This window comes from Schistocerca nitens, chromosome 10 (genome assembly GCF_023898315.1).
Source record: "Schistocerca nitens isolate TAMUIC-IGC-003100 chromosome 10, iqSchNite1.1, whole genome shotgun sequence".
In the NCBI taxonomy this organism is placed as follows: Eukaryota; Metazoa; Arthropoda; class Insecta; order Orthoptera; family Acrididae; genus Schistocerca; species Schistocerca nitens.
In genome coordinates this window covers 196,607,083-196,618,956 of record NC_064623.1, presented here as the reverse complement: position 1 = coordinate 196,618,956, position 11,874 = coordinate 196,607,083, and the positions used below count along the sequence as shown (strand labels likewise).

The window sequence follows — 11,874 nt, the reverse complement described above, 5'->3', positions numbered from 1 at the left end:
TGGCCAGCACATTCTCCAGATCTCTCACCAATTGAAAACGTCTGGTCAATGGTGGTCGAGTAACTGGCTCGTCACAATACGCCAGTCACTACTCTTGATGAACTGTGGTATCGTGTTGAAGCTGCATGTACCCCTGTATCTGTACACGCCATCCAAACTCTGTTTGACTCAATGCCCAGGTGTGTCAAGGCCGTTATTATGCACAGAGGTGGTTGTTCTGGGTACTGATTTCTCAGGATCGATGCACCCAAATTCCGTGAAAATGTAATCACATGTCAGTTCTAGCATAATTTATTTGTCCAATGAATACTCGTTTATCATCTGCATTTCTTCTTGGTGTAGCAATTTTAATGGCCAGTAGTGGAGGTTGGTGGCCAAAATGTTCCGGCTTATCAGCGTATGTAACCTTCTTGACAACCGATTACAGACTAAATATCTTACATAGATAACACTGCACGGATAATATTCAGAGATGTTTACCGTCGAAACAATCACTCGAATCGAACAAATACAACACGCGAAGTATAAAATTCATGTCACTTTTTTTTTTAACACACTACGTCTTTCTTTGTGTTGTCTGTATGCAATATTCAACTTTACTACTAGACTGGTATGAATAATCAGGTCAAATGACGCCATTTCTCGTTACTAATGTAATGAGACAACAGTTGAAAACGACGAATTAAAATCTTTATTACAATAAAATTTTAATAACAGTTTTCTATACGTATGTACATAATACTATTTCAAAAAAACTGTAGAGAAAGAGAGCAAAAGAAAAATAAATATTTCCAATTATTTCCCTACGGTTACTATAGAAAAATAGTTAAGAATATGTTCCAAAAACTAGTACAAACAAGGATCTACGATATTCAAGCACCATTGCGTTTAGCACAGAGATAATTTCCAAAGCTTTTAGATCGACTACAAGAAATCACATAGGCAGGTACTTCTTTGTTTCACTACATTTAAATCTTATACGAACTAGTTTGAAGCGAGATCCATCTACTTGCAACTTGCGAATGATAAATGGGAAATCGAAGATTGTGAAATCAATAACTGGGTGTGTTATCGGAATCTTCCTTACTGCACTGACTCACCAGAGCTGGTAATTACTTTCCTACTGATCTACTGCTACAAGAATAAAGGACAAAATAATTATTAACTGCAAATAGATAAATGGCTCCCTCGTAGTTGAAATCGTGAAATATGTACGTGGCCGATTATTGATTACAGCGTGGAATACTTTCTTTCGTCTTTAACGTAATCAAGTTATAGATGTCCGTTAAATTACACTCACAAGATTTACAGTCCTTTACTTACAGTACACATGTAGTGGAGTTATCCTTAAGTTTTGTAAATTGGTTTAATGTTTCGAATCGAAATTTTCAACAAATGATAGATATAAAAGGGTAAGTATTTTGCTATATAGTTAATAGCTGTATTTTTATCTATTTACCGAGATAATGAAGCAACTTTGGATCTGTCCACAGCAGAGGTACCCATCTTTCAACGGGAATCCGAAAGGCAATGAAAAGAGGGGTACTATTATATGAAGGTTGTTATAGTCTGCAGTAAAACCTACTGTGGAAAGAAGCTGCAGATGTTTCAGACATAGAACTAAAAATTGTTCTCACAGCGCAACTATATCCTCGTTATCAATTAGTCGCATAATGGAACGGATACACATACTTATCACTTCGTTTAGTGACACTAAATGATGACGAACTCCGTATCAATATACCTGTGTCTTTAACGGCCCTCGAATGCTGTCAAAAACTTTATCATACTCATAAATGCTCGACAGAAATTAGAGACTTTTTGAAATTAAATTGTCAAACGAGGAGATAATTTCGTCACTTTTCTACGTATGTCGTTGACAATTTATCATCATCATCATCAACAACAACAATAACAGAAGCAACAAAGTAACGGTCTTCTTAAGTATGTGTCTGTCGCTTGTTGCAAACTTACATTTCGTTCATTGATGATCTTCCTGTATTACCGACTCTGCAGAAGTGACCAGGTTCATTTTTGAACTATGGTCTTCAATAACATGCTTTATTCACCCGTCTCATTTGAGATACGAATTTTTGGCAATACGTCATGACTTTGTCATTCAATGCTTAAGTGTTGAGCTACTGATGTTTTGTTACATCTTTGGTCTCTCCTTGTTACACCTGCAATCGATCGAAGAAACTGTATTTCCGTGCTTGTAAGGCCCATCGTATTTGACTACTGATACTGCCAGTTTTGCAAAATTTTAGCGTAGGTTTCTCCTTTAAATTATTGTTTAAGAAAAGATGTACACGTAAAAAGAGTTATGGAATAATAACCTTTGGTTCGCTTGAGTGGTGACTGAGGAAAGGAATCAAAGAAGGTTAAGATTCTGAAATAAAGAAAGAACCGAATTGTTCGACAGCAAGATACAAGATTATCGCAGACGGTTATAAAATCTGTCTACAAACAACAAAGAGGGGTATTAGATAGTGTCAAGGGAAAGAAGAAAGGTAGGGTGGAATTCACTTGGCACGAGGAGATAAAGCTAAGAGTAGATAAACAAATCAAGAAACCTAGAATGTGTGTATAACTAGAGTTGGAGGCCGGCCTTTGCTCAGAAAATGATGTAACATTTGAATAATACAGACAATGACTAGAGAAAAATATATTAGCCTACGACGAACAGCTAGATTACTAATCAAAATTACAGAGAAAAGTCAACGACAGTACTTTAGGCCTGTTGGAAGAAAATGAATGGAAACTAGTACAAAGATTTGATACACATAAAAGAGCTACAGTAGGCAGAAAAACACATCGAAAATAGAAAAGGTGCAGAAAATTTAGAACAAATATAGAAGTAATTGAATATGCATTTCATGAACTGTAAACTGTTTTACACCTATTTAAGAGAGATTGAACAAAAATAAAGTACCACGGGAGTATTGACTAGTCCTTATTGTAGCTATTTTTAGAAAACTAAATTGGAAATATAGAAAGTTCCAAATGCGTTTCACTGCTGAACACAGCCTTTAAGAAAAATTTTACAGATATTATATAAAATAGCAGAAACAATTCTGATGTAAGAGAAAATTGGGCTCTGCATATCGTACACAACAATAACATATTTTGTCTTCGACAAATAATGGAAAAACATCGAGAATATCAAAGTGAGGCTCTTCTGTTTATAAATGTCCCTAAAGCGTTTAACAGTGCGTAGACGAGAAAAGTTATGAATAATTCTAGACAAAATGTCATGCCTTTATATTTAACAACTATAATTAAAAGCGCGTCCAGTAACTAAGGCACAACCATTGAAGAAACCAACGGTTAAAGATGGAAACAGGATTAGGCTGTGACAACGATACTGTGAGTTCTTACGTCACTTGACGTGTTTCAGCAATGCATACAGAAAAATAGCATTCATATACACAAACCGTACCGTCACAAATGTTCGCTGCTGTGTTCGCTGAGGACCAGGTAATAACATCTTCCAGTGGGCGACCGCAAGAAGAACCAATCATGAATTACAGCAGTAACAACATTACTAAATTTTTTTGTGATACATATTGAGGACGACTGCAAGGTTTACAACGTACCAAATGGCACAGAAAGTATGAGGACAGGAAAGTACATAGCGAGGTTATAAGAGCAGCAGTTGCTTCAATATCTCGGTAGATAAGAAAGTTAAAGACCCCATATCGAGATATAAACTGTTTCAGACTTGCTTACGGTTAACAACAGTATACTTTACATACAGACACTTGTATATATAGATTAACGATGTTGACCGTATCAGTCGTTTATGTAGAAGTTAATAAATCTCAAGACAAAACTGCAGTAATTTATGCTGATAAATCACTACAAGCAAAGCGATATATGTTGGAGTTATGCCGTTGAATCAGAGCCACGTAGCGATAACCCTTGCTACTGCAAGTTGCAAACAGCTTGAGTGTTGTGGCCTGATTCGCTATGTGGTGCATGGTGATGGCCGAAGGTGTTGGGAGCATTGCCCAATGTGGTGCACAGAATTCATCAGCCTAGGAAAAGGAACATTAGTTTCTACAACTACAGCCCCACAGCAGGATCCTGAAGATGGTAGAATCAGGCTGCCCTTAAGAGCCACCAGGTCCATCAGCTTCTGGTGCTGTCTCGCTAGTATAGAATCAGAGGGGACGGCCTGGGGAGTCGGTAAGTCCACCTGCGACCTTCCAAGTCAGTGTAGTGGGAGCTGTCACGCCCAGTGGGATGGCCTGGAGTGTCCAGGACTAGTATCTGGAGTGGGAGCTCTCCAGCCTGATGGGGTGGCCCGTAGTGTCGTGTCCAGCGACGACCTTCTTGGGCTCGGCGGGCCCCACGACCAGCTCCTTGCGCCGCTTGAAGTGCAGGTAGCCCCCTGCGCCAGCCATCCCCATACCAACCGCCATCAGTGTCCACTTGACGCCAGACATGATGCCCTGCATGCGGAACAACATGCGCAGTGTCGATACGTACTTCTCCTCCAGTGCGAGGCCCTACGGAAAAGGAAACACTTCATGAACACTGGGGACTGCTAACATGTAGTTATACGGCAAATGAAACAAATCCATAACACAGACCAAAAGTCTTCAACGATAATGTTACCCACATAGACCAGATTCAGAAAAAAATCATGTAGGAGGTTCACTTTCTGAAGCCTCAATTTTTACATTTCACAAAATAGGCAAATAAAAAAGTTAAAACTTATGCCGTTTTTCAAAGTACTATCTCCGCAGCTGTACACTCTTTTCACAATGTCAGCGTCATGATTCCATGGCTGCTGCAAAACATTTCCTCAGTAAAACGATAGTGAGCCGAGGCTGGCTCATGCTATGCGTTGGATTAAACCTTCGTTGCTATTCAGTGTTTAGTCACCCGTAGTTATCACGATTATGCTGTTATCCTCTCTTTCCATGGGTGGCAGCAGCAGTGTGTATCGATATTCAGACCTTCGACTATGTTTGGTCTGGCGCTTATAGTTTCCGGCTGGGCTGTGTGTGGGCAGTTCGTCGGTTGGCGTGGAGCAGCGAGGAAATCTCCACTGCGCATAGTCTGGTCGGGCCTGCTGGCGGCCTTTATGCGGTGTTGGAGTGCGTGGTGCTGTTCCCATTGCTATGAGGTTCGTGGCTCACCGATCCTGGACATGAGAGTTGAGTTTTGACTTAATCTACCAGCAAGTCACGACTGTTCACATTGTGTCGTTTGGAGTTCGTTGTCGGCTGTTGGGATATTCCCGCGAGCAACAACGTGTGTTTTCCGGTGGAGTTTACCTGAACTGAAGTGCACCAGCAGAATCTTCTGCCTTGTGACCGTTAACGTTCCGGTTACCTGCCCTGGCCGTTGTCGTAAATTCAGGCAGTGTATTTTCCTCACCGTGGTTTCACTGTCCAGCACGGTGTGTAGTTTGACAGCTCAATGTATAATTGGCTCTGGGCGCCAATGGTTTCTATGTTGTTCCTGTTGTGTGCTGGTTGGGTGATGCGAAGGTTATCTTGTGAGTTGGTCCATTGATTGTCTGTCGGTTGGGTTGTCGCCAGGTCGAGAATGGTTGGGCCGACTGCCTGTCTCAGCTAAGCTAGCGTTAGTGTTTGAATTCCAGGCCGACCCTCGGAACTTCTGTGCGCCCTTGGATGTACTGCCTTTTCTTGTTTGTTCTTGTTGTTTGTACTTGTATAGCTTCTAGCCGATTTTTAGATTACGGTTGTTTAGCCTTTAAGGCGTCAGATGGTTTCGGCCTTCAGCCGAATTTAAGAACTGTTTTACGTAAAGCCTTTGGCATTTTTAAAATTAAGTGTTGGGCCTTCAGCCGATTTTGAATTTGTTTGCTCTTGAAGTGTCACATTCTTTGGGCCTTCAGCCTAATTAAGGAACTATCTTAAGATAAGGCTTTGGATTTTAAATTTCTGATTTTGGTTGAGCTTTAAGTTATTGGCTTTCAGCCGTTTTTAAACTAAAGTGGTCTTGCCCTTAAGGCATGAGATTGTACGGCGCATTGAGCCGGTAATTAAGTTCCAAAACTAAAGCTGTATTTTTTTTTTAATTCTTGGCTCTTGATCAAATAAAAGCTTGTATCCAGAATGAGATTATCACTCTGCACCGGAGTGTGCGCTGATATGAGACTTTCTGGCAGATTAAAACTGTGTGCCGGACCGAGACTCGAAATCGGGACACTTTCCGGCGAAAGGCAAAGGTCCCGAGTTCGAGTCTCGGTCCGGCACACAGTTTTAATCTGCCAGAAAGTTTCACAAAAGCTTGTATGTTCGAGTGTAACTGTCAGCCGCTTATTTTGGCCCCTTTCCACAACTTAAACTACCTGTCCTGTCGTGCGGGTTTAACGGGGCACTTCAGATAGTTCCATCTCGACTCTTGCTTAATTAACATGTGCGAGGGGTGTTCTATAAGTAATGCAACACATTTTTTCGGCCAATTTTGGTTGAATATATGCGGTGTTTATGTGGGACATCATGAAAAATTTCTCGGCTGATCCGCTGCCGTTTCATAAATTTCCAACAGGTGGCAGCACTATACGGAATTTTCAAGTCTGTATTGGAGGTGCGTTCCAAACAGAGAGATCTCATTGAGTTTCTTTTCGCTGAAAACAAGAGAATCGCAGATATTCATAGGAGCTCGCAGGATGTCTACGGAGACCTGGCAGCGAACAAAAGCACGGTGAGTCGTTGGCGAGGCGTCAGTCGTAATCACAACGAAGTTGCGCATGCCTGTGCCTGCCCGTTGCAACAGGTGTTACTCCTGCAATGGTGGAACGTGTGGACACTCTCAGTCGAGGTGATCGACAGATCACAACCAAACATTTCGCTGCACGACTGCAGGTCTCTGTTGATAGTCCTGACAGACTCATCCACCAGATGGGGTACTCAAAGGTGAGAGCCACTGGGTTCCTCGCTGCCTAATAGAAAACTATGCGTTACGATGCTGATGGCGGTAATTTTTAGTCGAACAATGTCACACTGACGATAGAACATGGGACAATCACTCAGAACCTGAAATGAAAAGTGCACCACAGCACCATATAAAACATTCTCGGTATTCTTGCCGTGTCAGTTCTAGATAAAATCTCGAGCTTTCGACGATTACCTCCATCGTCATCGTCGGGAGCTGTCTTCACTGCTGCTGCGGTAGCCTCTATATAGCCCGAAGACGGCTTCCGATTGGTCGGCTTATGATTGGTCGGCGATTACGTACTGCTGTCTCAGACGGTGTCACTGTGTGCGCCGGTGGCGCCACCGCTTCCGTTTGAACGTAAACCTTGGAAGGAAAGTCTCTGCTGCTTCTCTGCATCAAGCGCTCGTTTCCACGCACAGCTCAGATGGTACCCGCTATCGCGGTTAAAGTTCTTTTGGCTCATTGTTATTTCAACAGCCTCCATAATAACAGAATCCCAGTACGTGGAGGCATGGGAAAGAATTTTAGTTTCATCGAACAACATTTTATGTTTGTTCGTGAGGCTGTGTTCCGCAATTGCCGATTTCTCCAGTTCTCTATTTTTAATATGGCGTTGGTGTTCTGGACAGCGGTTGGAAACGGTACGAATCGTCTGACCTATATAATTGCTTCCACACTCACAGGGTATATTATAAACTCCAAGGACCCTGAGGCCGCCGGCCGCTGGTGGCCGAGCGGTTCTGGCGCTACAGTCTGGAACCGCACGACCGCAACGGTCGCAGGTTCCGGGCATGGATGTGTGTGTTGTCCTTAGGTTAGTTAGGTTTAAGTAGTTCTAAGTTCTAGGGGACTTATGACCTCAGCAGTTGAGTCCCATAGTGCTCAGAGCCATTTGAACCATTTTTTTTGAACCCTGAGGCCGAGATTGTCCTTAACAGGGCGCATCATCTCCTTAGTTTTCTTAGGAGGACGAAAAATCGGTCTTATACCACGTCTACGCAGGACTCTTCCTATTTTGCTGGAAATCGCGCCACAAAAAGGAAGAACCGCAATCGGTGTTTCATCCTGTGAGGTTGCAGCATTTTCACGTTTCCTTCTTTTGGAGAACGCTGCCTTTATATCGCGTGCACCACAGCCATTCTTTCGGAACACGTTCTTCAGATGGTTAACCTCGGACCTTAAGTGGTCCTCGTCATAAACAGTTTTGGCTCTATATACCAACGTGTTCAAAACGGCTCTCTTCTGAGCAGGATGATGGAAACTCTGTGCATTCAGGTATAATTCGGCATGCGTCGGCTTACGGTATACATAGTGGCCCGTCCGCCTGTCGCTGCACTAAAACGTCTAACAAAGGCAGTCTCCCTTCCTTCTCCATCTCGACAGTGAACTGGATGTTCGAAGGTATGCTGTTCATGTGTTTCAGGAATTGTTCGAGAGCTTCTGCGCCGTGTGGCCAGATCATAAATGTATCGTCAACGTAACGATAAAATAAGGATGGACGGAGAGGAGCTGAATTTAATGCACGTTCTTCAAAATTCTCCATAAAAATATTAGTTAGTGATAGAGACAACGGAGAGCCCATCGCCATACCGTCTGTCATTTCATAAAATTTATTACCATACAAGAAGTAGGTGGTTGTCATCATGTGCCGGAACAACTTTATAGTTTCAGGAGGAAAAAGATCCGCCAACATTTTCAAAGTGTTATCCATAGGAACTTTTTGTGAACAGCGATACCACATCCAGGCTGACTAAACTGTCATTTCGACCAACTCTAATCTCTTTGATTTTCTCAATGAACATCTGGGAGTTTTTGATGTGATGCTCACACCGCCGACTATAGGAGTCATCAACTTTGTTGGGTATTTGGCCACCTTATAAGTTCAAAATGGTTCAAATGGCTCTGAGCACTATGGGACTCAACTGCTGAGGTTATTAGTCCCCTAGAACTTAGAACTAGTTAAACCTAACTAACCTAAGGACATCACAAACATCCATGCCCGAGGCAGGATTCGAACCTGCGATCGTAGCGGTCTTGCGGTTCCAGACTGCAGCGCCTTTAACCGCACGGCCACTTCGGCCGGCCAGCTTATAAGTAGGCGAACCAATTGCACTGACAAGATCCACAAGGATAATGTTCCCATGAGACCTATGAGACCTATGAGAATGTTTTATATATAAGTGCCGTCGCGAAAAACTTCGTTCCCATACCACAGCACCAGTTATCCGAAGGAAAATTTGAAAGCAGTATCTTGGCGACAGTCTTCTGGGACTATGGACGGGTTATTCTGTCTGATGTCCTCCAACATGGTGTAACGATCAACTCTAAAGAGTACTGTGTTACCCTCAGGAAATTGAAGAAAAGATTTGGCATGTTCGATGCTACATGTAAACGAGCTGCTTCTTCTCGGTGACAACACAAGGTCTCACTCAAGTCTGTGCATCCGATAGGAGCCTAAAAAACTTCACTGGACTGCTGTTCCTCATACATCGCAGAACCTGGATCTCGCGGCTTCTGGCTTCTATCTCTTTGACCCAATTAAGGAGGCACTGCCTGGGAAGCAGTAAGGGGATGATGGGGAAATCTTTGAAGCAGCGAGAAGTTAGCATAAAGCCGTTGCTATGAACAGAGATTATGCTGAAAAACGGGGCTTTGTAGGCAAAAGAATATGGTGTACTGGAATCTTGAATAAAACGAACCTACTTTCAGAAAAAAAGTGTTGCTTTACTTATTGGAAACCCTTGTATTTATTACGGTTCGTGCCGCTGTACAATTTCGGTCATACAGGCCGTTCTGAATTACTGTCTGCAAAAGGACACGTCAGAAATACGGAATATTTACGTTTGGATGACTAACAAAAGTATTTTAAGCAGGACAGCCTAAAAATTCCTACTTACAGGTATCGATAAAACATCGCAATACAGGGCGATTTAAAAATATGGGAAAGCATTTAAACTGACCAACATTCTAAATTCAGAAAAGTTCTCCAGTTTAAATACCTTTGCTCACGTTTCAACAGTTAAAATATCATAACAATTATATCCATGAAAGAATAGCTTCTGGGTCAAGATGTCTGTACTTACTAAGCAACCCACTCAAAAGTAAAGATTTGTCAATCACCACAAAGATGAAGATATACAACACTTTTGTCTGCCCCATAGTACTATACGGTTCAGAAATCTGGACGCGTACAAAGAATGAAAGAGAAAAACTGAATGTTTTCGAAAGAAAAGTAATGAGAAAAATCTGTGGACCTGTGTTGGAGAATGGCGCACGGAGAATTCGAAAGAACAACCCACAACCCACTATCATCCAGAAATTAAAAAGTAGGAGACTGCAATGGGCTGGACATGTGGCCAGAATGGAAAACAACAGAATCACCAAGAAAGCATTTGAAGGCACTCTCCAGGCAACAAGATCATTGGGCCGACCTCCTACAAGGTGGAAAGATGAGATAGAGAAGGACATTGCAGCATTAGGAATTTCCGCAGGGTGGAGAGAGGCTGCGAGAGATAGAAGGCGGTGGAAGGAGATCGCTGATGCAGCGCGTGGTCTACAGGGCCTGTGATCGCTGAGAAGATAGATAGATAGATTCGACTGTTTATTACAGACAAACTGGACAAGATAGAAACGTACTGCGCATGTCACTGGACGGAAGAGGGTCCAAAGTTTTGACTCAGCTGCGTTGAATATGATTGTTTAGTATGGAGCTAATGCATCAGCATACTCCGAAAGGAACCTAATTGTTATACAGCCTGGACCAGAAGACTTGCTTTTATTAAGTGATTTAAGTTGCTTCACTACTCCGAGGATATTTACTTCTACGTTCCTCATGTTGGTAGCTGTTATCGATTCGTCAGTTACTACGAACTGTGACCTCTCTGATAGGAAATCACAGATCCAGTCACATAACTGAGACGATATTCCATAAGCAAGCTGTTTCACTACGAGCCGCTTCGTCTTCTTTTGTGAAGGCATTTCGGAAGGCTGTGTTTAGTAACCTTAGCAACACCATCCCACAACGTTGGATTGGAAGATGTGGACATTGTTCATTGTTTTTGGCCTCTCAGGTTACCAGGCCTCACACCTTGCGATTTTTTTTCTGAGGGGATATATAAAAGGCAGAGTCTTTATACCATCTGTGGCAGCTACTCATCAAGTTCTGAGAAATCCAACTGTCGAAGCTGTCGATTCCGTGAACAGAGACCTGTTGATTCGTGTGGAGAATGAAACGGACTATTGTTTCGATGTTTCTCGAGCAACACAATGTTTCTGGAGCAACACATGGTCCTCATATTGAGTGAATGGTAATGTCTCTGTGCGAACATAAAATTTTTTGAACTTCATCCATCCAGAGGGAACACCTAGAACCGCAGCGGACGGAAAACGGAGCAGCAACGCTCCAGCAGGTCGCAGGGAATGGGCGCGGACCACAGAGGAAGCGCCTGCAGCCGTTGGTGGAGAGGGAAGGCCATAGGCATAAATACTGGACCAGGTCCACTCGAGGAGCAGTCTCAGGTCGCACCTGATGAAGGCCACGAGCTACGTGACCGAAATATCGTGCAAGTACGACGCTGATATCCGGCAGAACACCCGACAACCCAAGATGTCATTAGATCGCCGGGAAAGCCTGAAGAGTTACATAGTATTTTCTGTTGCTGTGTTAATGAGAGCCTACACGTGGGAAAGTTATTCGCTAGTCTGGCTGCTGCTGAGCTCCAACCAGTGATCAGGGTTCAGACAGAACGTTACAGTGTGTTCATTACTTGTCTTCAGCTGGCAGTCGCAGATGTGGAGGACGTATGACGTATGTGGTGCACAATACAACCATCCTCGATTGTATCGGTCAGACATGGTCGACCAGAACCTTCACGACCAGTATCCCTGACCTCACGTTCTAAAGCAGTCCAACATGGGACCACTGTCCTATCAAAAGGTTCCAAAAATCTGGATATC

At 42.9% G+C, this 11,874-nt stretch overlaps 1 protein-coding gene across 1 annotated transcript in view; it reads right to left on the bottom strand.

The window, feature by feature from the left end:
* Positions 1-732: 732 nt before the first annotated feature.
* The window catches only part of LOC126210549 (sensory neuron membrane protein 1-like), a 304,792-nt gene continuing 293,650 nt past the window's right edge, over positions 733-11,874 (bottom strand). The window contains exon 10 of the mRNA XM_049939802.1: positions 733-4,511. Coding sequence (XP_049795759.1) covers positions 4,266-4,511 — 246 coding nt within the window. The 3' untranslated portion in view covers positions 733-4,265. The remainder of the gene's footprint in view (positions 4,512-11,874) is intronic.